The 26,619-nt window shown below is 37.8% G+C and overlaps 1 protein-coding gene across 1 annotated transcript in view; it reads left to right on the top strand.

The window, feature by feature from the left end:
• stab2 (stabilin 2) overlaps positions 1–26,619 on the top strand; it is a 32,794-nt gene that overhangs the window by 5,288 nt on the left and 887 nt on the right. The window contains exons 4-67 of the mRNA XM_082166332.1: positions 368–453; positions 540–606; positions 708–803; positions 896–1,018; positions 1,495–1,691; positions 1,809–1,939; positions 2,037–2,170; positions 2,988–3,070; positions 3,157–3,300; positions 3,508–3,651; positions 3,773–3,835; positions 4,284–4,400; positions 4,489–4,542; positions 4,631–4,711; positions 5,234–5,386; positions 6,150–6,209; positions 6,381–6,476; positions 6,598–6,684; positions 6,771–6,882; positions 6,969–7,146; positions 7,974–8,067; positions 8,147–8,305; positions 8,810–8,905; positions 9,011–9,106; positions 9,328–9,375; positions 10,191–10,327; positions 10,444–10,552; positions 10,664–10,741; positions 10,999–11,088; positions 11,199–11,306; positions 11,413–11,544; positions 11,631–11,759; positions 11,841–11,903; positions 12,311–12,406; positions 12,536–12,731; positions 12,820–12,915; positions 13,044–13,089; positions 13,647–13,726; positions 13,825–13,950; positions 14,130–14,206; positions 14,770–14,841; positions 15,136–15,255; positions 15,334–15,378; positions 15,467–15,544; positions 18,241–18,393; positions 18,467–18,607; positions 18,748–18,807; positions 19,001–19,177; positions 19,315–19,404; positions 19,513–19,659; positions 20,562–20,621; positions 20,903–21,026; positions 21,212–21,361; positions 21,450–21,554; positions 21,671–21,778; positions 21,863–22,056; positions 22,161–22,302; positions 23,253–23,386; positions 24,174–24,339; positions 24,433–24,539; positions 24,783–24,899; positions 25,070–25,219; positions 25,310–25,558; positions 26,118–26,231. Of these exons, the coding sequence (XP_082022458.1) occupies positions 368–453; positions 540–606; positions 708–803; positions 896–1,018; positions 1,495–1,691; positions 1,809–1,939; positions 2,037–2,170; positions 2,988–3,070; positions 3,157–3,300; positions 3,508–3,651; positions 3,773–3,835; positions 4,284–4,400; positions 4,489–4,542; positions 4,631–4,711; positions 5,234–5,386; positions 6,150–6,209; positions 6,381–6,476; positions 6,598–6,684; positions 6,771–6,882; positions 6,969–7,146; positions 7,974–8,067; positions 8,147–8,305; positions 8,810–8,905; positions 9,011–9,106; positions 9,328–9,375; positions 10,191–10,327; positions 10,444–10,552; positions 10,664–10,741; positions 10,999–11,088; positions 11,199–11,306; positions 11,413–11,544; positions 11,631–11,759; positions 11,841–11,903; positions 12,311–12,406; positions 12,536–12,731; positions 12,820–12,915; positions 13,044–13,089; positions 13,647–13,726; positions 13,825–13,950; positions 14,130–14,206; positions 14,770–14,841; positions 15,136–15,255; positions 15,334–15,378; positions 15,467–15,544; positions 18,241–18,393; positions 18,467–18,607; positions 18,748–18,807; positions 19,001–19,177; positions 19,315–19,404; positions 19,513–19,659; positions 20,562–20,621; positions 20,903–21,026; positions 21,212–21,361; positions 21,450–21,554; positions 21,671–21,778; positions 21,863–22,056; positions 22,161–22,302; positions 23,253–23,386; positions 24,174–24,339; positions 24,433–24,539; positions 24,783–24,899; positions 25,070–25,219; positions 25,310–25,558; positions 26,118–26,231 (7,265 nt within the window). The remainder of the gene's footprint in view (positions 1–367; positions 454–539; positions 607–707; positions 804–895; positions 1,019–1,494; positions 1,692–1,808; positions 1,940–2,036; positions 2,171–2,987; positions 3,071–3,156; positions 3,301–3,507; positions 3,652–3,772; positions 3,836–4,283; positions 4,401–4,488; positions 4,543–4,630; positions 4,712–5,233; positions 5,387–6,149; positions 6,210–6,380; positions 6,477–6,597; positions 6,685–6,770; positions 6,883–6,968; positions 7,147–7,973; positions 8,068–8,146; positions 8,306–8,809; positions 8,906–9,010; positions 9,107–9,327; positions 9,376–10,190; positions 10,328–10,443; positions 10,553–10,663; positions 10,742–10,998; positions 11,089–11,198; positions 11,307–11,412; positions 11,545–11,630; positions 11,760–11,840; positions 11,904–12,310; positions 12,407–12,535; positions 12,732–12,819; positions 12,916–13,043; positions 13,090–13,646; positions 13,727–13,824; positions 13,951–14,129; positions 14,207–14,769; positions 14,842–15,135; positions 15,256–15,333; positions 15,379–15,466; positions 15,545–18,240; positions 18,394–18,466; positions 18,608–18,747; positions 18,808–19,000; positions 19,178–19,314; positions 19,405–19,512; positions 19,660–20,561; positions 20,622–20,902; positions 21,027–21,211; positions 21,362–21,449; positions 21,555–21,670; positions 21,779–21,862; positions 22,057–22,160; positions 22,303–23,252; positions 23,387–24,173; positions 24,340–24,432; positions 24,540–24,782; positions 24,900–25,069; positions 25,220–25,309; positions 25,559–26,117; positions 26,232–26,619) is intronic.

Genomic DNA, 26,619 nt, shown 5'->3' on the forward strand with positions numbered 1-26,619 from the left:
GAGCTCAGAAGGGAGGGGGTGGAGTGAATGGAAATAATGAGCTGTGTTTATTGCAGATTAAAAGGTCTACAGTCACTCGATTTTTATATTTTCTTTTTCAGAGTACTTACATTTTAATTATGTATTGGTATATAAAGACAGTTTAAACAAATTTGGAATGTTTTTTTTTTAGAAAAATGATTACCTACCCTACCTTTAATTCCCCGGGAATCAAATCCATGATATATGAGTTGTTAATGCCATGCTCAACTGGTAAATGTGTGATTGACATCTCCAAATTGGCCATTTTATCTGATTGAAAGAGAAGTTAAAAGAGATATCTTCATTTTTAAACGTCACAAAATCGAATCCTTTATTCTTTCAATAGAGTGTCCAGGATCAGCGGCGAACCCATGCAGCAATAATGGAGCCTGCTCTGATGGTATAGGGGGCAATGGGACATGCACATGTACAGTAAGTTTAATTTCCTTCTCTTGCTCTGTCTGAATCAAGCACATAGTTATTGAGCACCCATTGAGACTTTTGGGGTAATTTTGCAGCGAGGGTTTAAAGGAACAGCTTGCGAAGAGTGTAAAGAGAACTTATATGGACCCACATGCAACAATGGTAAGAAGCCCCACCCCCTTTTATTCTGTAGCAGGATTCATTGATTTTTTATTTTATTTTGTTGTTGATACCATGCTCTGACTGCCTCATGTGCTATTCAGTGTGTAGCTGCAAGAATGGCGTGTGTGACAGCGGCATGAAAGGCATAGGACGGTGCACATGTCTGTCTGGGTACACTGGCATAGACTGCGACCGAGGTAAGGCCTTGGATTATTATTCTGGGTGTATACAATACATGTGACATTGGATATTAAAGCAGCATGAGTGAATGTTTTTTTTCTCTCTTCAGAGATCCCAGCATGTGCTGCTTTGCGGTGTGGGCCAGATTCGCGTTGTGTTGAGGACATGTCCACAATGAAGCTTATGTGCAGATGCAAACCTGGTTATCAAGGTGATGGAGTCCAATGTACATGTAAGTACTGCACAAGCAAACAAAGGTTTGTAAAGCTAAGCTTGATTGAGGATTGGGTTAGATGTGACATTTCATCGATAGTAAGTTATCTATAAAGACCATTTGAAACTAGTCTATATTCTTTTGATTAAAAGAATGTTCAAAAGAACAGCATTCATTTAAAATAGAAGTTATTTGTAACATTGTAACACACACACACACACACACACACACACACACACACACACACACACACACACACACACACACACACACACACACATAAGTTTATTTGGTCAACTTGTATTGGTTAACAGGCTACTAAAAGCAACAAAATTCTAAAACTCTATATTTTGCACCAAGCCGCCAATAAACACTATACATCTCAGTCCAGCATAGAAATGTATTCTGTACTGGTTTAATCTGTTCATTTCAGCAGATGAGGCCTTTTGATCTCACAAAATCTATTGTTTTCCTTTGTTGCATTGTCTATGCAGCAATTAACCCCTGCTTGAGAGGTGTGTGCCATGCAAACGCAGTGTGCGCGCATACTGGGCCTAACAAGCATGTCTGCACGTGTACAGAAGGCTACAGTGGAGACGGCCGTGTCTGCATGCCCATCGACCCCTGCCAGACTAACCTGGGCAACTGCACATCTCGTTCTACGCGCTGTGTGTATGACGGCCCTGGAAAGGTGTGTTTGTGTGTGTGTAAACATTGTAACACACTTTGCACTTATCTGAGCCACTTAAATGTACAGATTGCTTTGATTATGGTTTGCCCATCTTCACAATCCTGCTGTTTTCCACAGGCTCACTGTGAGTGTTTGGAGGGGTTTGTGAATTTTGTTGAAGGGGTGGGCTGCAGCATAAAAGAAATGTGCAAACCAGACTCTTGCCATAAATATGCCGCCTGTGCCACAGTGGAACCAGGAAGAGTCGAGTAGGTGAACATTTCCAATTGTTTTATTTTTTTATGGATTTTGTTCACACTCTTTCTCACATATTCAAAACCACGGCTTCAATTCCAAACATTTTAGATGTAAGTGCCTTGAAGGTTACCTTGGAAATGGAAATATATGCTTTGGGAACATACTTCAGCAGTTGCAAGACTTGAATTCAAAGCCAGGAGGGGAGTGGACGGGTCAGCTCTCCAGTGCCATCACACTGTTCAGTGAGTGACCTATTGGGTTTTCACCATTTTTTTAAGATATTAGGTGTGTTCGACTTCATGCAGCATTGCACAGAACAATCAGCTTCTGACTTGAAGCGGTACATGCCGCATATAAACTTTTTCCGAATTGAGATGTCACTGATGCCATGTTACTGGGACATATGAAATCAAAGTATTGCAAGAGCAAATGAAGAGCAGTAAGCTGGCTCAGTCAGCACCGCTTCTTCAGAGTAGCTGCACGAGCTCCGATGACAACACAGCTGTTTCACGATTGGCTGGATTCACCAATGAGAACACTGACGTGTGTTTCATGTTTATTCTGACACTGTTAGTTCTGCTAATGCACACAAATCCGTGCTTTTATAACAGTAAAAACTCTTTTCATGTAATCCAAATGTTATATTGTGTCATGGTTATCAAAACAAAACTGACAAAAAATATATACCCCATTTTATTGGTATTTAAATAATATAGGCTTATGTTGAATTCTTTTTATATATATCTTTGGGGATTTAAGAAACACTGCATAAATGCCATTGCATTAGATAGTAAAATATTTATCAAAGTGGGATTCATTTGGAAGACAGACAGCACAAACACACTGTTTAAGCATCTAATCCACTTCATTTGGGATAAAGTATGCAAACAATGCATGAGCAGAAAGTATTCGACTTGGCGTCTCCGTTCCCAGACTGCAAGCGACAAATCTCGCAGATCGGTTAAATGTAGTCGAAGTCGAACACACCTAGAGTATCAAAATTACCTGAGAATTAGGTAGACATACAGTATAGTGCTCATTTTATTTCTGCTGTTTCAGATAAAGTAATGTCATGGCCGCTGACCTCCCTTGGACCGTTTACTGTGTTTGTGCCAGTGAACAAGGCTTTTAAAGGCACATCTGTGAGTTAGACAGCACAAACACACCCACATATGATACATCCATCTAATACATTCAAACAAATGCTAAAAGCACGCTTTTGTTCCAGGTGAGAACCCTGCTGGCTGACGAGATGAAAGCTCGCTATCTTGCTAAGCTGCACATGGTTGCGGGAGAGGTGAACTCTGACTCTCTGAAGAAGGGAATCCTCCTCTATACTCTGACCGGCATGGCTGTCGAATCAATGACAGATGTAGGTGATTGAACCCAGGTTGTGTGTGCGTGTCCCAATTGTTTTCAAGGATGTGCAAATGCAGGATACAAGAGCGGAATCATCATATCCTGTTTCTTTCCTAAACTCTTTCCTGCTCAGATCTGTGTGTGTGTGTGTGTGTGTGTGTGTAATGATGACAGAGAATCATTAGATTGTGTCTCAAACTGGCAAACTTTTATTATAAAGGCAGAGCAGGTAAAGATCCGTCTCCATGGTAGCCGTAAGAAAGCAACGCTTGTGGAGCCAGACATCTTTGCCTCAAATGGAATAATTCATTTGGTTGATAAGCTGATGGATGCAGTTCCTTCTACTGTGATAAGCGATAAAGAGGTTTGTGAAGCTGAAGGATTTCTTGGAAATTTGTGCTATATAAATGTCATACACTGATATAACATGCATATGGGAGTTGTTTATATTTAGGAGTGCCAACTTGTTTATTTCTTATTTTCAGGAAAACCTGTTGCAGATTCTCTCAAAAAATGGAAAGTTCTCTCAGTTTAAGTCTCTGCTTGAGGTAACAGAGTTTTAAAGTCGATTAAAACCTAAATTCATGCACTTTAAGACATTTGATATTTTTTATTGCCTTTATTATAGGGCAAATATTTGCTCACAAGATTTTTGTAATGTTTTCGAAAGAGGTCTCATAAACTCTCAAAGGTTGCATTTATTTGATAAAAAATACAGTAGAAACAGTAATGTTGTGAAATATTATTACAATTTAAAGTAAGTGTTTTCTATTTGAATATATTTTAAAATGTAATTCATTCCTTTGATAGCAAAGCTGAATTTTTAGAAGCCATTACTCCAGTCTTCAGTCACATGATCCTTCAGGACATTTCTTATTATTATAGGTGTTGAAAACCGTTGTACTGATTAATATTTTTGTGAAAACATTTTTGATTCTTTTTTGTTTTATTTAGTTTTTTTATATTTCTGACCCCTTTGATATTTCTGTTTCTCAGAAAACCAATGTGGCAAAAGTTTTAGAAGAAGAAGGACCTTATACACTATTTGCCCCAACAAATATAGCCTTTATGTTGCTAAAGCCTGGCTATTTAGACTTTCTTACTTCTGCGGAGGTACAGTGCAAATACATCATTTCATTGTTTTCTGTCCAGTCACAAAACCATCACTTTACATTTTTTCTTTTCATTTCTCCCAATTTAGGGCAAGACAAAATTACTTGAACTGATGCGCAATCACATAGTGTCCACTTCTCAGGTTTGTGTGTGGATGTCTGCGAATATATGTGTTCAAATCCATTTCTAGATCATCATTGATTGGGTACTGTCTGTTGTATCGTGTGCAGCTGAGTGCCAGCTTCATTGTGTCGAACCCTCGTGCTGTGACCATGGCCGACCAGGTCCTGACATTTAATGTGACGACTGCTGTGAGTAGTGATCATTTATTAAAGAGAAAATATTTGTGCATTGCTCAGACATACTCCTAAATCCACATGTGTCTTTAATGAAGTAATATCATATTGCAGCAAGTTTATTTCAGGGGCCATCAAAAGTATTTGTGCATTTAAGAAACACTGCATGAATTCCATTGCATTTTTAGATAATAAAATGTGAATCAAAGTGGGATTAATTTGGAAGACAGACAGCACAAACACACTGTTTAAGCTAAACAAATGTGTTGCAAAATAAAATTGTACTGAACTATTATTAAAGGTAACACAAACATTTTGCCTATTTGTACACATTCTAGTGGTCAAACGTTAATGTTCATAGTTAATGTGATGAACTACACCCGTAGTTACTCTAATAGGACACCTGTATGAATTTGAGAGTAAATTACCACTAAAAATAATGTTACTGAAAACAATGCAATGAAATTGAGACATTTTAATTGTGATTTAGGGGTCAAAATGCTTGGATTACAAAACCACTGATTCTGTCACACATAGGGGCAGATCCAGGTCAATGGGGAAGCTGTGCTGGAACTGGATGTTGAAGCAAAGAATGGCCGTCTCCATTCACTGGAGGGGCTGCTGATCCCTTCGTCCATAGAGCCCATCCTACCTCACAGGTGTGACACCAAAGAAACCAATATTTACAAGGTAAGCCGTATCTCCACTTGTATTGACCAACCATAGCTGTAGCAATACACCTTTCTGTCTTAAAGGTATTTCTATGTCAGAAATCCACCTACTGTCCCAGTTTTATGTATAAAGACAACTACAAATAAGCCATTCAGAGGATGATTTGCTGTAAACGCTGTGGTGCTAATTGAACAATGGCAGTGGGGGGATATTAGTGTTCAAAACACCTGTTTGGAAACAACAGAAATTACACACTACATCTTTAAAGTTGTTGTTTGCACTTTTACATATACAATAGATAGGCCTTTCGTTTGCAAGAAGTGATTGGCTGCATCCAGAATCACATACTTCCTTATTATACAAAAGGCAAAAAACATTATGTGACTAGAGTAGGAAGTCTGAATTCACAGTACTCATAAAAGAGTATAGGCAAAAAGTACCTAGATGACCTACTTCTTCCTGTGAGATTCTGAAGTGTGCATACTATGGACACTTTACTATCCTTTGAGACCACGGGAGAGTTGTGAATGGCAGTGAAGTGATGTAACGGACACTGGTAGGTCACATGAAAATGATAACATGGTGAATGTAGTATGTCTGAATTACATTCATACTACACACATTCATACTATATAGTACATACCCTTTTTAACGGTCGCAAAGTAATTACTTATTCAAAATAAGTACCTACTTGAGAGTATTGAATTTTGGACGCAGCTCTAGTTACCATACTGACACGAGAGTGTGTGTCTTCTCTTCTCTTCTCTTCTCTTTGTCACAGGGTTCATGCGTTAGCTGTACACTTGTCTCCAAAACTACCTGTCCAACTGGTGAATCACTGGTAACCTGTTACATATAATACTATTAGTGCATGCTATAATTTAATACAGTAAAGCTTAAGTTAAAATATGTAACCTTACCTTTAAGTCTCAGTAGAACTTTGTATCGGGCTGGCGTTAAATTGGAGTGAAATTGTACACTGATTTTTTTGTTTTTGTCTTCTCATACTCAGGAAATATTCTCCAGAGGCTGTGTGTTCAGAAAGAGTGCTTTTGGCATGACCATACCCACCCATGGCTGTGCCCTCTTCTGCAATGAAACAAAGACTGTGAGTATTTGTTTCTCTATATTTAATACATTCAAACCAGGAAATGACATAATTTGCAACTGCATCTAGTTTTGCTGGTCAATCTGATCCGGTCAAATTAGCTATTATTTGTCTTAACCAGACCCCTCGCTGCTGTAAAGGTTTTTTTGGACCAGACTGTTCCCCATGCCCCGGTGGTTTCACCGCCCCCTGTTCCTCTCATGGGAAGGTAAACCGCACGCACATAATGCTCATACTGTTACAGTATGCTACTTTTTAGGTGTCAAAACTTTGTCGTTTTTTCTTTTGTTGTAGTGCTCAGAAGGCATCGATGGAAATGGCACGTGCCAGTGTGAGCCCAATTTCAAAGGATCACACTGCCAATACTGTGCCGACTCCAACAAATATGGCCCGTTTTGTGACAAAAGTATGAATTGATTTTACAGCACTATGTTTGGGAATAATTCAAATGTTTAATAACAATATTTACTTTGCGTCCCTCTCATATACCAGCTTGTGGATGCATCCACGGAGTGTGTGATAACCGTCCAGAAGCCAGCGGTAAATGTAAGCAGGACTCCTGTAAAGACGGTTATGCCGGAGAGTTCTGTGAGCTGCAGACCCAGTCGTGCGGGCCCAACCAGCCCTGCCATGCCCACGCCAACTGTGTGTCCAATAGGGAAGCGCTTATGTGAGTGTTCTATGTCCTTCCATGTTTTAGAGGGAGACAGTGACAGAAATCACCTGTGCTTAATTTATTTATTACATTTTATACTTTAGGCATAGGGATTTCAAACTGGGGTTTGGAGACCCCTGTGGTGAAAGGCGGCCAAAATTTCAAAGAAGAAAATATTTAAAAATGTAAAGAAAATGCAGTTTAGATTGATATTTATTGTTAAAAAGTGCTATACAAATAAATAAATAAATAATAATTATTATTATTATTATGTCCAGATTTAATTATTTAATTATTAATATTTCACTGTTTTCTAACACATTGAGTTTTTCAAATAAAAAAATATTAAAAAAGGAAAAAGACCAACATTTATTGTGAAAAGTTCTATACAAATAAATGTGAATAATAATAATAATTATTAATCATAATAAAAATTTATATTTTTATGTAGAGATTTATTTCATTTTTAACATGACACTGTTTTTCTAACACATTATGATTCTTTTAAATATATATATTTTTTAAAAGTAAAAAAGAAAAAGTTACTTTAGACCATTACTTTAGAGATATTTATTGTGAAAAGTGCTATACAATAAATTTGAATTATTACAAATATTATAAATTAATATTATTTCCAGACTTTATTATTTAATTTTGATCATCACACATTAGAAATGAGTCTTACATGTATAGCTGTTTTTTTAATTGTGGGAAGGAAGTCCTTTACACGGGGACCATCATATTAAATTTTTTATTTATTTTTTGCAGAAAAAAAAAAAGAATTTAAGAAAGGGGAACATGTATGGCATATGGCTTGCACTTGTTACATTGTTTTATTTTAGGTGTGTATGTAAGCCTGGTTACCAAGGGGATGGATACATGTGCATTGAACGTGATCCTTGCGCTTTACCACATCGCGGAAGCTGCAGCGTCAATGTAAGTCAAATGCATATCTGTGTGCTTGTGTTTTATGTAAGCATGCCATGATAACATGTTTATTCTCGCTTACTCTCAGGCCAAATGCATAAAGACCGGTCCAGGCACACACACATGCCAGTGTCTGAGTGGTTGGAGGGAGGATGGAGATGAGTGCCAGGCCATCAATAACTGTCTGGATCCATCCAGAGGAGGGTGTCACCCCAATGCCACCTGTATCTATGTGGGCCCAGGACAGGTGAGGGGGTCGTTGTGATTCCCAAACCCCGTCTTCCTAGATTTAGCCTTTGTTTATATAGCACTTTATACAATACAGATTGTCTCAAAGCAGCTTTACATTGATAACAGGAATGCATTTATGCATTTCGGCTGTTGTTCAGCTGTGTTGATTCAATTCCGTTGTAAAGATCATCAATAATTAAATTAGTTCATTTCATCTTTAAAGCAGTTCTGCAAAAAATGATGTCATCATCCAGCTCAGTTCAGTTCTCATACAACAGCATCAGTTCAGTCAGATCAATAATATTGTTGAATATTAAGTGTCCCCAACTAAGCAAGCCAGATGCGACAATGGCAAGGAAATCAAACTCCACTGGTGACAGAAAGGAGAAAAAAAAACATGGGAGAAACCAGGCTCAGTCAGGGGTCCAGTTCTCCTCTGTCCAACGAATGAACAGTGTGATCATGATTCAGGCTGCATCAAAATATTTACAGTATTTTTGATGATTGATATTCTCCCTAGAGTGATTGTGCTTGCAAAAGTGGTTACCACGGAAACGGGAATCAATGTGAACCTGTCAATCAGTGTGTGGATCAGAAGGGTGGATGCCATTTCCTGGTCAGTGTTCGAACAAGTCATCACACACCTGCACAGATCTTTACATACAATATATACATGTATGCACATCAGCTGCTTCCTTTCATTTTTGACGTTCTCTCATAGGGTGCATGCAAGTTCCTGACCCCAGGTGGATGGCAGTGTGTGTGTGAGGACGGCTACGATGGTGATGGAAAAATTTGTTATGGTACCCTAGCACAGGTATCGTACATGACTGACTGTATGTTAAAGTTATAGTGTTATAGTTTGATGTGGTTATGCAGAGGCAAAACTAAATAAAAAATTAAATGCAATTTTTTGAACTGCTAATACTTCAAACTGTATTTGTATAACCTATTTACTTGTTATTAGTAGAACCTATTTGTATTTATGATTTGTATTATCATAAGTATTCTTAAAGTTGTTTAATTTTGTTTTTGTAGGAGGTGGCAACAAACCCAAATCTTCAAGAATTCAACCTCTGGATTGCTGTAAGTTTTAAATTTGTGTTCTAAAAGTATTTATGCAACAGCTTGTTCGACTTTATTTGGCCAAGCAGAGACTAGTGATATTCAGTCCTCGGATATTTTTTTTTTTTTTACTTTTCACTGTTTGTATCACTCCACTTGTCTGTGTTTGCACATTCCTGACAGGCTGTTTACATTTAGTGATGGGGAGGTTTTTCTGCAGGTTACATCGTACACCAGCAGGTGGCGACAATTGACTCTTTATTAATGAGTCAATAAATCATTCACTCAAGGGATTTGCTCAAAAAACACTGCCTGCTTCTGAAATCGCATACTCTCTTGAGTAGGTAGTTATTAAAAAAAACGTACTTCACTAGTGCAAAAAAAAGTATGTTATTTATAGTATGAATGTAATCCAGATGTAATACATTCGCCATGTTCTCATTGTTAGTTGTCCCTTCACTACCATTCACTAATCCTCTCCCATGGTCTTATGGGATAGTAAAGTGTCCACCATATGCCCACTTTAGAATCTCGCCGGAAGTAGTAGGTCATCCGGGTACTTTTTGTCGACTCTTTAATGTCAAATACTGTTTTTCGCCTACTATAAGGGAAGTATTTGATTTTGAAGGCAACCAACCACTGATTCATTCAGAACCTAAATGAGTGAGTCATTGAATCATTCAGTCCTTCGATTCATTTAGATAAAGAAAAAAAACACACTGATTCATTCAGTAATGTCACTACTAAATGTGCAACAGTTCTGTTGTGGCTTCGTTTTGGAGCAAAAATGTATAAATGTTGTTTGAGTTCCTAATAAGTTCTGGAATATTCCATAGCGAGCGGATCTTTCTCAGCTACTGTCAGAGGCAAAAAATTTCACGCTCTTCGTGCCATCGGCTCAAGCCACAGAGAAAATAAATAAAGAAGACAAAGACTTCTGGATGACCCGCAGTAATCTTCCTAGTCTTGTAAAGTAAGTGTGGTCATGCAACCACATCAGCTAATTGTCATATTGCAATATTTTTGGTAACAATTCATTCTTGTTTCACTCCTTTACTTTAATACAACTTGCTGTTTTTTTCCCCACAGAAATCACTTAGTTTCTGGGATATTTGCTCTAAACGATCTTTGTACCTCCCCATCCCCACGACTGGTTTCCCTTTTGAAAAGGACACTTCCTGTTTACACAACCAATGATGTGAGAGGGAAACATCTTATCTTTACCATTAGTCCCAGTGCAATTTTGTCTGTCTTTGAACTTTGCTATGAGATTTTGTTTATCATTCTGTGTTTCTCTCTTTTTATCCAGACAACCAATGTTGCGGGAGGAAATATAACTTTTGGAGATATGGCAGCAAAGAATGGAGTTATACATCTTATTGACAAAGTAAGCCACTAGAGTCTTTCAATATTGTTCTCAAATAAAAACACGTACAACTTTGGTTGTCATTTTTTTTTCAAATTGTATACAGGTTGCCTAATTATGTTGTTGTGCAAAAAGTGTGTGGTTTCACATTTTTATCCTAAATTTAAAATAAAGGGCAAACTTATTGATGTAATGATTTTGTGTGAATATGCATACACAAATGCAGAACAAATACATATGCACAGATTGAAGAAATATGCCACTGCTGTCCTCTCCAGGTGTTGATTCCTGAGCGACAGATGAGTGAAGGTTTACTGGAGGTGTTGAGTCAGAGGTCTGATCTCTCTCTCTACCGCAGCTTTCTTTTGGTGAGTGTCTAGTCTTGTAGGCCTGCCACACCTCAAATCACAATAATCATACTCTGGATATGGTTTGGACTGCTGTGAATTGTGTTTTTGAATTGTACTTATTTTGCCAGAAATATAACCTGACAAACGAAATGGAGGAGTCTACAGGCTATACTGTGTTTGCTCCGACAGACAGCGCAATCCAAGAATACCTCAGAAGAACGGGCAAGGAGTCACTGGTATCATACAAACACACAAATACACAAAGCCTTAGTGGTTACAAGTGATATTAAGTATATAGTATCTCATTCTTGTGTAATGGATTTTGTGTGTGTTTGTTCCCAGGGGTTAAACGTGACCCAGTATCATATTATACTGAATGAGACTTTAAAAGATGGAGATTTGGTGGATGGACTATATAAAGATACTATGCTTGGCTTCTCGTACCAACTGGGAATTTTCCGACAAGAAAAGAAAGTAAGTAATGGGTACATTTTTAAGTAAACCTGTTACAGTAAATTAAATGTTTAGTCATGGATATATAATGGATTTCTCTGTCTTAGTTGCTTGTAAATGAGGCTGAGGTGAACGTGACCGATATAGAGACCAGTAAAGGGGTAATCCACACAGTGTCTGCTGTCCTGAACATACCCAACAACCGCTGTGACAGAGCTACCTCCAAAGTGTTCCGGGTGCAGTATATCTATTTAGCTTGGTCATTTTCTTCTTTATCCTTTGAATATCCATTTTAAATATGTATATTGTGTCTGTAGGGACAGTGCATGGAATGTATCCGACCAACTAAGAACCCTTGCCCTTCAGGAACAAAAAGACTGGTGTGTGCACACATAAAGTGGTCCCAAAAATGCTTATGTCGAGATTTCATTTTAAGATATGGTCATTTTCACGATTCACTTTTGTTCTCAAACTTAAAAAATATCAAATCTGTTATTTTTAAAAATGCATTTATAATGTCTGATATCAGTTTGATTGGCTGAGACATTCAAGCAAATTGATAAATTACACATTTAGATTTTTCCACAAATGCATATAATTTTATCAGATTATTTAATTTATTTGATCAATTGTAATCTTTATTGATATTTAAAAAATGACAATTATTTTCAAGTAACTTCTGTTTTATAGATTTAGCAAAGCGGTAGAAATCTGTCCACATTCCCCTTTGTGGTGCACTTACTGGGTTGGGTAAAAATAATGTTTCCTAATAATTGTTTATTCTCAGATGAGGCCAAAGACAAGATGCATGTACAGTCGAGCATATCATGAAGAGACACTGCTGGCCATTGGATGTAAATATTTTTGTGAGAAAGTCAACATTGTATGTACATTATACATTCTCTTTTCACATTTATTCTTGCATTATTCATAAGCGGCATGCGCTTTCTGGATTCCAGAATGGAAGAAATGTTAGTTTCAGTTTGAAATTACTTATTCTCTCTGTTTGCAGGAAAGAAAGTGTTGTGAAGGGTATTATGGTATCAACTGCGAGAAGTGTCCAGGGTCAGAAGGTCAGCCCTGCTTTGGCAATGGTGTGTGTGTAGATGGGATCAACGGCACAGGGGTCTGTCAGTGCAACCAGGGTTTTAACGGCACTGCATGCGAATCTTGCCAGGATGGCAAATACGGAATTCACTGTGATCAAGGTATCAGAGATTTAAAAGCACATACTTGAACATACTGCATACTCTGTGAACAGTGATCTCATACAACATGCACTTTCTTTCTGTTTAGAGTGTAAGTGTGTCAACGGACGCTGCAAAGACAATGTGGATGGAGACGGCAGCTGTGCCTGTGATCTGGGCTGGAGAGGAATAAACTGTGCCATTGGTATGATTCTTATCTTTCCCACCCTTACATTCACTGGCTCGAAGTATTTGGATGCCTTTCAACATTAGAGTATATATAAATATATTGTAATCCGTAAATAAAAATGAAGATATGTTAACTGTTTTCAGCTATTACATCAGATATGTGCGGAGGAAAGTGCCACAGCAGTGCAAAGTAAGTTTGCTTTCAAAATACCCACTACCAAACAGGTAGCATGTTACCTTTTATAGACCATAGTGTAGGAATATGGTAATCATTCAGTCATCAAGTTCTACAGTACTACCATCTGTATCACAGAAATGGCACAGTCCCAAAGCATTCTTGGGTGAATCTCATGAAATCTATGAATAACATGTCATATCAAAATTAAAGCTAATAAACTTGAGCTTTAAAATAGTTTCAGCCACCTTCAAGGCCTTAACATCAAGAGCTTCTTAGGCAAACAGTGTCTTTTAATCTATACAATTAGCAACAGGTACACCCTCTAACTGAGGGAGTGGTTTGAAATTAGTCAAATTGGTAAATAAATTATAATTGGTTTCTTGGGAACAATGTATCTAGAAAAAAAGGTTTTCTAGACCTGCTTCAGAAAAGGCGTACACCTGTTGCTAATTTTCTCATCTACAGTTGGTTGAGCACTTGCTTTTTAATGTTTTTGTGACCCATACATTCTATGGTTTTTAAATATTGTATTTACATTGAGCTTGAGTTGACTTGTTTGTGCGTTGTAGCTGCTTGCTGAACGTAGTGGACAGCACATATTACTGTAGTTGTGCTGCAGGATTTCAGGGCAATGGCACATATTGTAAAGGTAAGCATCTCAAGAAACCTTCAAACACTTAAATAACTGTTGTAGCCAATGATTTAGAATGGTGATTTTACAAAATCTGGTGTTATCTCCAACTCAAGCGGTAGATGCATGTGCAGAGAAAAATGGTGGTTGTTCTGTCCATGCCGTGTGCAAGCGTACTGTCCCAGGACGGAGAATATGTATGTGCCTTCCCGGTTATGCAGGCGATGGACGAGTATGCGTTTGTAAGTGTGCGTTTAATACTCAATTTGTAGGTTAATGTACTCAACACCATTGTCCTAGGTTTAAATGTCCAGGAAACACAATTTATATTTTAAACACAAATACAGTGAAAGTACTTTTGTGCATTTTAGAAGGAAGGTAAACAATTGTATTTGTAATGTGTAACTGTGTGTGTCTGAAGCCATCAATCCATGCCTGGATGGTAATAATGGGGAATGCCATGCAGATAGTGACTGCATTCATACAGGCCCGAATAAGGTAGGAGGCTAACATAAAGACCATCCACAAAGCTAGCAAACAATCAAATACAATTGTATAAGTGAATCTCTCAAAACCATGTCCACAACACATTTCACTCAAATACAAAGATAATAATAAAGGCCTTCTGAAGTGAAGCGATTCGTTCGTGTAAGAAAAATATCCATATTTAAAACTTTATCGACTAAATTAACTAGCTTCCGGCAGACGGCCGTACGCGAGTCGGCTTCATGTTTGTTGAAAAGTTAGACTTCAAAAAGTTCATGTTTGGGTGAAGATACAATGGCTTGATTTAATTCAGCTTGAAGTAATGACCGTACTAATACTACCATGACGTATAAACAATACATTTTCTTTTCTTTATTGCATTAGTAAAGAGAACTGGACAAAGTCTGCATTAGTATGAAAGTGACAGAAGATGAAACGCATAATTAAGACCAATAAAAAACACATTAAATTTGATTTTGGATTGTATAATAACCTGGACATGATTTTGAAAGACTCACCCTTAGAATAACTTTGAATTGATGCAAAGATTATTTTATTTTTTTTCCCTCTCCCAGTCAGCATGCTACTGCAAACCAGGCTTTTCTGGGAATGGAAAGCAATGTGAAGCCATCAACGTCTGTAAAGAGGTACATGATTTTTTTTTATAGCTGTATTAAAATGACTATATTAGTTTTCAACTGGTTTCACTGCACAACCTTAAACCACAATCGTCCTTTAAGTCAAAAGATTTAATCTATCATTGGTTACTAAAGGTTTAGGAATGTCAATGGTTTAACTAGAACACGCCTACTTCTACATTAATTTCGGAGTCAGAACCCACCAGTTGACAACCACTGTATTTCATTAACTTGACATTGTGTCAGCTTACAGGATAACAGAATAGCATGAATAACATGGCACACAATTACTTGTTTTGTCAGAAAAATGGAGGATGCGACAGTTATGCCTACTGTACCATGACAGGGCCCCTGGAGAGGAACTGCACTTGTAGGTTTGGCTTTATTGGCGATGGAGAGAGTTGCAAAGGCACCCTGCAGAAGGTTAGAAGTACAGAAAACAAACAGGCACACAAGTGAAACAATACCTTAACAGTCAGTTCAACTCATTTTTCTTTTTAGGAGATGCTAAAAAGAAATGCTGAAAATGTTTTCGCGGGACTGTTGGTAAGCTGAATTTTAGTCATTTACACAAACTTGTGTTTTACCCTGAGATTGTGATCTGACTGAGGATTCTCTCTTTTTTTTTAAACAGAGGATTAATCCTGAACTCGGAAATCGTGGCCCTTTCACTGTCTTTTTACCCAATTCAAAAGCTTACAAATCACCAGAGGTAAGACTTTGAGTGCTGCACTATAATGGAAAGAAAGTTAGTGAACCCTTTGAAAATCTGATTTCTGCATTGATCACTCAAATGTGGTCTGATCCAAGTAAGTTTAAGACAAACACAATCTCACTTAACTTGCGCACAAACAGTTGTACTCTATTCTATTGAAGACGATTGACAGGCTGGAAAGTGTTACAACTTCACCAAAAGCTAAGTGGATTCAATTAAGGAGCTGAGATTGGACATGTGGGTTACCCTGCCCTTTAAATAAAGGCACACAAAGCCTTTTTACTTGCAGATCTGTTCTTAAAGATCGGTTAGAGGGAATCATACAGTGATCACAAATGCTTTCACAGGATCTCTAGACCTTGATGGGACAATGACCTAAAGCACACAAGTAAATCAAAAGAACGTCTGAAAAAGATGTGTCCTTAACCTTAAAGAAAAAAGTCCTGACCTTAAGCCAGTTGAGATGTTGTGGCATAATCTAGAGAGTTGTGCCATTTAGACAACCCCGAAATATTGGTAACTAAAACACTTGTGGGGAGGGGAGGTCCAAAACTAGTTGAAACCACTAAAAAAATATAATAGTCTAAGTTTTGCTGTTAAAAAGTGATTTACAAATCACTAAATCCATGAGCTCACATACTTTAGGGGTGTCCAATCCTGTAGAGTTTCTCCAACCCCAATTAATCAAGGTCTTCTGGATTAAGTGTGTTAGGGCAGGTTAAAGCTAAACTCTGCATGACATTGGCATCCTCCAGGAGGGCCAAAGAGTTTGTCTAATTTACAGTTTAAAATAACATCAGTCCACATTTTAGGAGTAATCAATGCAGAAATCCAGATTCACAGGGTTCACAAACCAATGAGACCATGTGAATGTTAGGAGCTTAATTTGATGATTTTATATTGACTTAATTTATATAAACACTGCACAAAATATAGTATAATATAGCATAACTAACTTATTGACTTGCTATGTGTCTGGCTGCTAAACCAAGTGGCTTAAATATAGAGTATTTAATTAAAGGGATAGTTGAACAGATGATATTTTAAAGAATGTCAGTAACCAGACAGTTGTCGGCAGACTCGGCACCATTGACTTCCATAGTTGAAAAAAAAATATATATACACTATGGAAGTCAATGGGTGCCATCAACTGTCTGGTTACCAACATTATTCAAAATATCATCTTTTGTGTTCAACAGAAGAAAGAATCTCATTCAGGTTTGAAAACTTGAGGATGAATAAGTAAAGAATTTTTATGTTTGGGTGAACTATCCCTTTAAAAGGACTTCTATACGACATTAAAGGGATACTTCACCGTTTTTTCATATTAAACTGTTATTCCCTTAACTAAGACGAGTTGATACATGCCTCTCGTCTCAGTGAGTGCACTCAATTGCTCTGGCGCGCGGCGACACTTTGATAGCACTAAGCTTAGCCCAGTTCATTCATTAGGACCCAAACAGAGATGAAGTTAGAAGCGACCAAACACCTCCACATTTTCCCCATTTAAATACAGTTACACGAGTTTACACGACCAAGTATGGTGACAATAAAACGTGGTGCTTTTCTAAACGGGTAAAAAGGATAACTATAATGTATGGCGGAAAAGCCTTAGAAAAGCGCCACTTTTTATTTTGTGTCACCATACTTGGTCGTGTAACTACTTGTGTAACTATTTAATTGGGGAAAACGTGGAGGTGTTTGGTCGCTTCTAACTTCATCTCTGTTTGGGTCCTAATGAATGAACTGGGCTAAGCTGTGCTATCAAAGTGTCGCCGCGCGCCAGAGCGATTGAGTGCACGCACTGAGACGAGAGAGGTATGTATCAACTCATCTTAGTTAAGGGAATAACATAGTTTAATATGAAAAAACAGTGAAGTATCCCTTTAAAAAGCCCAAAGTTTACCATTAGAAAGTGCAGAATATCACAAGTTAAAAAAAAGATAAGAGAAATTTTACCTCCTACAAAACAAAGACAGGAAAAATATTGAGCTTTATTGATGGATTCAACATTTTAAAATAAAGAGGGAAAAAATCCACTTACTTGAAGTCGGTCCATGAGCAAGAAAACTGCTCACACACTGCAGTGAACCATCTTATAGCAAATGCCTGAAGCTGGCTAATTACTTACATGGTAGCAGTATTAGGAGCATGCATGCTCATTGGCTGAACAATGACATGCCTATTAGCTTGTTTGCACAGGATGCAAGCTCATTGGCTGACAAATGACATGCCTATTAGCTTGTTTGCACAGGATGCAAGCTCATTGGCTGACAAATGACATGCCTATTAGCTCATTTGCACAGGATGCAAGCTAATTGGCTGGCAGATTACAAGTAGTTGACCTATCAGCTTGTGCCATGACTGGCTGGAAGATTATACATAAGTGATATGTCAAAGAATGTTCTGGACAAAGAATATATCCAGAAAAATCCAATTAGATTGTCACTGAGCCAAACTCAAAAAGGAAAATATGGTTAATTGTCATTTAAAAAAATGTCCCAATGCTCTTAAAAATTCTTCGGACTTTAAACAATATGACCTGGTCATGGACAGGTTTTCTGAGATTCACCTAAATGGCCTTTGACTGTACATTATATCTGTCTCTTAATAAGTGTCAAGAATAGTAAGAGGATATTGTGATGTGAGAGTGAGTTTCTTTAATGTTACTGATTAGTCCTGCTTTTATTTAGTTGCCGGACATTGAAAAGATGATTCGCTCTAAAAGGGCCCAAATCCTGAGTTACCACATAGTGGCCTGCCGTGCCCTCCTGCCAGAAGATCTAATGCAGCCTCGTAACCTGACCACACTTACTGGTGACATCCTCACCATTACGTACTCAGAGGTACAGTGTACCTGATGCACACTCAGTATGATGACTACATTAGATATATATTTAACTTATTATTTGTTTTCAGGACACTATTTACATCAATAACAAAGCCAAGGTGGTGTTCAGTGATCTCGAAAGTAGCAACGGGATTTTCCATGAGATTGATAGTGTCCTAGTGCCTCCCAGTTTCCAGATTCTGAAAGACGGGGATCAAGACAGCTCACCGGTATGTCCCCACAGAATAACTCTGACAATATTCATCATTTATTTTATGATTCATGCCAGTGGTAATAAGGCAAGCATAAAATAATGAAATAATAATGATAGAATTTTATTGTCATTTTCCTTTTTTTTCTTTTCTGAAAGCGTAACCTCTCAGAAGTGGTCAATATCCATGGCTTCAAGACATTCTACAAGCTTCTCGAGGTTAAATAAGCAAAAATATCCTTTTTTTCTTCTTTTCTAAATGCTCTTCAGTCTACACAACTTGGCTAAAGTTCTTATCCTTTGTATGCCTTTTTTGGAATATTATATTACATGAATTGTTATTTTTAAGAAGAACCCTATATTTTCTAATGAAATCCACCAAAGTTTTATATAAAGCTTTGTTTGTTTAAAGGACACAGATACATTGAAGTTGGTTATGGACCCAATTCATCAGCCTGTCACCCTGTTCATGCCCACGGACACGGCAATGGCCGCCCTGGCCCAAGAGCAGAAAGATTTCCTGTATGCGATGCATAACCGTGATCAGCTTGCCGAGTATCTTAGATACCACATCCTGCGTGACACAAAGGTTGGTCTCTATCGAGTGTATTTAATTTTTTTGGCAAGGCCATGGCGGTATAAGACTAACTCACCATTATAGGAAATTCAGTGTTCACTCACTAATGCATCATTTAAATGTATTACAATTTATTGTGTGTCCACTAGCTCCTGCCGGCAAAGCTCCCGCATGCCAGCTCTTTAAAAACACAACAGGGCTCAGATCTGTCAGTGGCCTGCATGGGGGAAGAGCATATAGTGAGTACCTTTTGAGATAAAACGATTTGCCTTGGGTATTCACTTTTCTATTTTAGTTTATTTATTTTTAATTAACCATGCATCATGTTGTGTATATTTATTATTCAGGGGGAGCTTTATGTGAACGATAAAAGCTGTCGGATTGTAAAGAGAAACATTGATTTCAATGGAGGCATGATTTATGGCATTAACTGTCTGCTGAATCCTCCAAGCCTTGGGGGGCGCTGTGATTATAAAGACACACTTGATTTCACTGTGAGTCCTAAAAAAGTTCAAATGATTTTTTACTGTTTACATCTAACAACATTGGCTGCATTTAACTCCACTTTTAGACATGCACTTGCAAACATACGGAGCCCGGGAAGTCACCTGTGTGAAAAAAAATAAAATAAATCCGTGGTGACGGTTTTGCAATCCGTCCCCTCAGTTTATAAACCATACTCACGAATTCTTAAACTGTTCCCTTGGTTTAACAAATCGTGCCCACAGATTAATACACCGTACCCACGAGTTCTTAATCCGCGCTGACAGATTTGTAAACCGTGCCTTCAGTTTTTGCAATCTGTACCCACAAATTCATAAACCGTGCCCACGCTTTTGCAATCCGTCCCCACGGGTTTGTAAACTGTACTCATGGATTTGTGGCCCCTCCCCCAGTCTGTGCCGGCTGTCCTGGCATTTAATTTACCCCCAACCACATAATACTTTTAGCTACAGTACTTTAAGATGACCTTTTTTTACACAGTTTCCTTTTCAATTGTGTAATTTTTTATATTTCTCCAACAGCCCAAGCATACATACAGGCCAATATGGTGCATAAAACAAATTCATAAGGGAAAATAAACGTAAATAATAAAATCAGCTCCACAGCGGATTCCAAGTGATCAAGGGCGTTAGGGCGTTACATTTAAACACATTGCAAGAGTTCCGCCAGTAGTGGTCACTCGTGCAACGTGAGCAATGACATACATACGATACGAGTGATCGAGATGTAGGAAAGTTAACAAGGGAGACTTAAATTCAGCCATCATAGTGCATTGTATGATTTGCATAATATGTACTGTGCAATTTGCATCAATGCTAAAGTGATCAGTTCAAATCAATCTACCTTTTTGGTTTCTTGAAAAACATATATATATATATATATTTTTTTTTAGTTGGCTTGCAGGTATTGTGGTCGCTCTCACTCGGAGTGCCCGCTTGGAACCAAGCCACAGGTAAGTTTCTTGAGCAGCAAATCAGCATATTAGAATGATTTCTGATGGATCATGTGACACTGAAGACTGCAGTAATGATGCTGAATATTCAGCTTTGCCATCACAGGCATAAATTACATTTTAAAATAAATTAAATAGAAAGCAGTTCATAATGTTTTACAATATTACTGTTTTTACTGTACTTTTTTGTGAATGTGGCCTTTGTGAACTTAAGAAAAAATCTAATTCAGTTAATCAGATAATGCTTTTTTAAATCCAGTTCAATTGTGCTTTCAATCTAGGGGGAACAAAAGTGTGTCTTTCCAGATCTTATGATGTCTAGGTATCCAGGATGTCAGTCAACATGTAGAATGTTCGTATGGAAGCCTAAGTGCTGTACAGGGTACTACGGCAGGGACTGTCTTGGTAAGCAGTGTCTCGCTGTACTATTCACAGTAAATTGTTGTCATATATCCCAGTTCGAACTATTGCTATATGCAGATTTTACATCTCAAAAACCTCATTTTAACTGGGTGTGTAGACTTTTTCTAGCCACTGTATTTAGAAAAACAGTTATTTTGCCAGTTGATGAGCATTATCCTGTTCTGTAGCATGTCCTGGGGGTCCAGGATCCCCTTGCAGTAACCATGGCAAGTGTGACGAGGATCATTTAGGCAATGGCACCTGCACTTGCAATGCTGGATTTATAGGTGTAGCCTGTGAACTTTGTGTGGATGGCCATTTTGGACCGGATTGCAAAGGTAAACTTTTTCAAAACAATTATATGTATATGTGTGTGTGCGTATGTATGCATGTGTGTATCGTTGGTTTATTTCCTCTCTTCCTTAGCCTGCAACTGCACAGAACATGGGTCATGTGATGAGGGTCCTAAAGGTACCGGTTCATGTTTTTGTGAAGAGGGCTGGACTGGTCCACAGTGTGAGAACAAATTAGGTACAGATCTTCTCATTACTCTTTTTGTTTTGGGGAATATAACAGACTACAGAAAGACAAGCATTACTTTATACTGGCAAGTCTAGTTAACTCTGCATGTATTTCTGATGTTACAGCTGATGGTCTTGTTTGCAATCCGGCTTGCCATGAGAAGGGCGTCTGCATGGAGAATAATACCTGTGTCTGTAAACCCTTCTATGAAGGAGATGGTATCACCTGTACAGGTACATACACGATGATCTCAATAGCAATAGTAATAGTGATGATAAAACAAGAGTAGAAACTGTCCACTAACTTCTGTTCTGCAGCGGCCAATATGTGCAAGTACTGGAACGGCGGCTGTTCTAAGGATGCTAAGTGCAGTCAGAAGGGGGAGAAGGTCAGCTGCACGTGTTTCAAAGGTTATTCCGGCGATGGGTTTGTGTGCTCACCCGTTGACCCCTGCGCGGATGGTGAAAATGGCGGGTGTCACGAACACGCTATCTGCACCATGACCGGAGCTGTAAGCAGAACTTTCTCCTTCATTTAAGCTCTTTAAACTGAATGTGGTCTTTATAAGTGGGGTTTACACATCCATAAGCATATGTAATGCGTGTTGGTCACTAGGGCAAGAGGAAATGTGAGTGTAAAGACAACTACATCGGCGATGGGACTGATTGCGAAGCAAAGCTGTTGCCAGTCAATCGTTGTCTACAAGATAACGGACAGTGCGGATCAAATGCTAAGTGCACGGACCTGCACTATGAGGGTGTGTATTCTGCATATAACTCCTGCTTTTATAAAAGTTACTTTATTTTTCATTAAAAAAACTAAATAAAAAAAGTAATTCATTCATGTGATGGCAAAGCTTAATTTTAAGCATTATTGCTCCAGTCTTCAGTGTCACATGACCTCTTAGAAATCATTCTAATACGCTGATTTGGGAATAATATTATTGTTTTTGCTGCTTAATATTTTTGTGGAACCTGTGATACACTACCATTCAAAAGTTTGGGGTATGTGTTTTTTATTTATTTTTTATTTAAAGAAATTAATACTTGTATTCACCTAGGACGCTTTAAATTGATCAAAGGTGACAGTAAAGATATTTATGATTTTACTAAAGATTTCTATTTCAAATAAATGCTGTTCTTTTGAACTTTCTATTAATCAAAGATCTTGAAAAAATATTTCATGGTTTGTACAAACAATATTAAGCAGCAAAAACTTTTCAACATTGATAATAATAATCATTATTAATAACTTAATCAATCAATTAATTTATTTAATCAATCAATTAATTTATTCATTACCTGAAATTAAATGTAATACATTTTAAAATAATGATCAAATTTAAAAATAGTAATTTTTAATAAAAGCTTTTTCAATACTGAATGAAATATTTATAATCAACAATTCTCTCAACCTGTATACCATATTCTCGACCAAGAATACATGCAGTGATGTCTGTCTATGAAATTAGCCTAAACAAAGTACCTCATGTTTGTGGAATAGACTTAACTGGGTGTGTAGACTTTTTCAAGCCACTGTATTTAGAAAACAGTTATTTTGCCTGTTGAAGAACATTATCCTGTTCTCCAACATGTCCTGGGGGCCCAGGATGCAGTAACCATGGCAAGTGTGATGATAATGCCTGTTGTCTAGGTAGGCAGCTCACTAGGTTTTGAAACAAAGTTAACGACTTTTTCCTTTGTTTAGATAAAACATTAGGGGTTTTCCATTATCGTCCCTCAAAGGGAGTATACAAACTCAACTACACAATGGCGCAGGAGGCCTGCAAAGAGGCAGGAGGAACTATCGCTACCTACACACAGCTGTTATATGCCCAGCAGGTAAAGTCCTAAAGTAACACAAACATTTTAGGCTGCTGTACATTAGGGCCCATTGTCTGAATGTTTAATTAAATTAATGAAATTAAATTTTGGTATGTTTTAGCTTACCTCAAGGGCATCCAAGATGTAGGTGTCTTTTTTTCCGCAGTAGTTTCAATTTTGATATTTTTAGGTCAAACCGTTCTTGTCTGTCAGTCATATAATGCAGGTCTATGGTCACCACCTCAAAGAGCATGCACAGAGAAGTCCAAATTAAACAATTCCCCATCGTAAGTACACATTGATGGCCTAAGACACGAAACGAGCGGTTTGTACACTAGATATCGCCCTACAGACATTCGTTCCAATTAACTGCCGTAGACAAGGCGACATCTAGTGTATATATCTATGCACCAGTCTGCGTACACGTCACACGCCAGGATGCGCGCGTGCCCTCAGATCACTTGGACGTGGCTGTGTATAAGAGGTAAAAACGATATAAATACTGTTCGTTTTCTCACACAAACCGCTCGTTTCGTGTCTTAGGCCATCAATGTGTACTTACGATGGGGAATTGTTTCATTTGGACTTCTCTGTGCATGCTCTTTGAGATAGTGACCATAGACCTGCATTATATGACTGACAGACAAGAACGGTTTGACTTAAAAATATAAAAATTGAAACTACTGCGGAAAAAAAGACACCTACATCTTGGATGCCCTTGAGGTAAGCTAAAACATACCAAAATTTAATTTCAAAGTGAACTATCCCTTTAACGTGTTTCTTTTCTCTTACGCTTGTCCTGCAGGCAGGTTATAACTTGTGCGCAGCAGGCTGGCTTGACAAAGCGAGGGTAGCGTATCCCATGAGCTTCTCTAACCCAAAATGTGGCTTTGGACATGTGGGTATTGTGGACTACGGCATTCGCAATAACCTGAGTGAGACGTGGGACACGTTCTGCTATAGAGTGAGAGGTAAAAGTCCTCAATGGGATATATGTGAAGCTGTTCTATCAGTGTATACAGGCAGGGACAAGCTTGGGTTTAGACTGATTGTGTGTGTTTCAGATGTGAAGTGTGAGTGTAAAACTGGCTACATTGGTGACGGATACTCCTGTACAGGAAACTTGCTGCAGGTTCTCTCAGCCAGACCAACCCTGTCTAACTTCATGTCTGTGAGTAGAGCTTCAGCTGTTGACAGAATTACCGTCGATCGTTTTTGACTCAACCCTCAGTATGTAAAAATAAAAAATTACTACTTTTTGCTGTAATGGACTTACAATGGAAGTCGATGGGGCAAAGCTTTCTCGAGGGTTGAAATGTAAAGCTTGTTTTTTTGTTAAAGCATACAAATGATTTATTTATGGGCATAGTGAATCTTCTAGGGTGTAGCTATCTGACAGCTCTGTCTTTTTCAGCAAATCCTGAATTATTCAACTTCTGCATCAGGAAAAAAGTTTGTCAATCGCCTAAGTAATATTACTGTCCAGTCCACTCTGTTTGTACCTGATAATGATGGCCTCTATACCAACCAGGTGACTCACACATCCACCAATTATACTTTTAATTTTTGTTGCCATTTGTTTTAAATTTAAAGTTAAATGTAAAATAAACTTTGTACAAAAAATGTAATGTAAATGTAAAAAAGTAAACTCCAAAATGTTCTGCCAACCCTCTTGGTTAATGTCCCTTATGTGTTCAACAGACTTTGAGCGGCAGAGACATAGAGCACCATCTACTGGATGGGAGGGCTTTGGTACTGCAGGCACTTATAAACATCACTCATGTCCGAACACGACTGGGACAAAGCCTGACCATCACCGGCATCCCGGATCTCCAGAACCCTCAAGTAATGGTGAGGATATAAGTTACTTCATTACTTAATTTGAGTTATATGGACACACTCTCTTTGATCTGCTTGTCATCACTCTCTTGCCTTCTTTAGACCTCCTCAGGATACATCAATGACCGTTATGTCATAGACTCCGACATTTTTGCATCCAATGGAGTCATCCATGTTCTCCAGGGCCCATTAAAAGCACCTCCCCCTCCACCTCCATCCATCCACCCGGCTCATAAGGCTGGGATGGGCATCGGCGTCCTGGGGCTCATCATCCTCATCATAGCAGCTGGATTTGTGGGATACAATTTCTACACACATAAAACAAAGCCATTCCAGTTCCACTACTTCAAGGTAATCCTTGTTTATGCATCTTGTTTGTGTTCACGTCTATATATTAGGGCTGTCAAAGTTCACTATTTATGGAAAAAAATAAATCGCAAGGTTTAGAAAAAATATTCTTCTGTAGTGATGGGAAATTCGGATAATTTTACTGACTCTCTTGTTCGATCTCATTCATCAAAACGAACAAATCTTTATTCGAGTCATTTCGTTCATTTAAGTGGCTTTAAATGTTATACTTTTACCAGCCAAATTCACCGAACACATCCACCTATGCAATGTTCATCATATTCTGAATAAGAAATCATTATAATGCAGTCAAAAATAATTTACAGGGAACATAAATAATTACTTTACCTTCCGAGTCTTTCGTTCATTTGTCACGTGACATACGAATGAATCATGAATCACCCATCACTATTTTTCTGAACATTATCCACACAAATTATTTTGTGTATTAGATTAATTGCGATTAAATATTTTAATTGATTGACAGCCCTATAACATATACATCCTTTTTGTCTAAATGTGGTGTGTTTATATATAATTATTTGAATTATTATAATGTTAGGAGGATGAAGGGGAAGATGTGAACCCATCAGAATCCAGTCCAAACATCAGTAATCCTCTATATGACTCTGTACCTGCTACAAAAGAACAAACTCCGACAGTCAGTGATTCAAACGTGAGTAAAGCAGCTTTTTACCCAGAAAAAACATTTTTACCCTAACATTTCCCATATGGTCACTGTGTTTTTGGGGACAATATAAGAGTGTTCAGGAAACATTCTCTGTAGGCTAGAAAGTAGCAGGGAGTTTATATTATATATATATATATATATATATATATATATATATATATATATATATATATATATATATAATATATATATATAATCTTAAAATTAATCTATACATAACTTTCTCTAATGGTTTTTAGGTTTTATTTTTATGACCATAAACTAACCTCCCCAGAACCTTGAGGGTGTGTGTGTGTGTGTGTGTGTGTGTGTGTATGTAAAAATTCTCAGAACATTCTATACTTATTTATCTATACTTGTTTTTTGTTTTGTT

This window comes from Leuciscus leuciscus (assembly GCF_965113295.1).
Source record: "Leuciscus leuciscus genome assembly, chromosome: 4".
Lineage (NCBI taxonomy): Eukaryota > Metazoa > Chordata > Actinopteri > Cypriniformes > Leuciscidae > Leuciscus > Leuciscus leuciscus.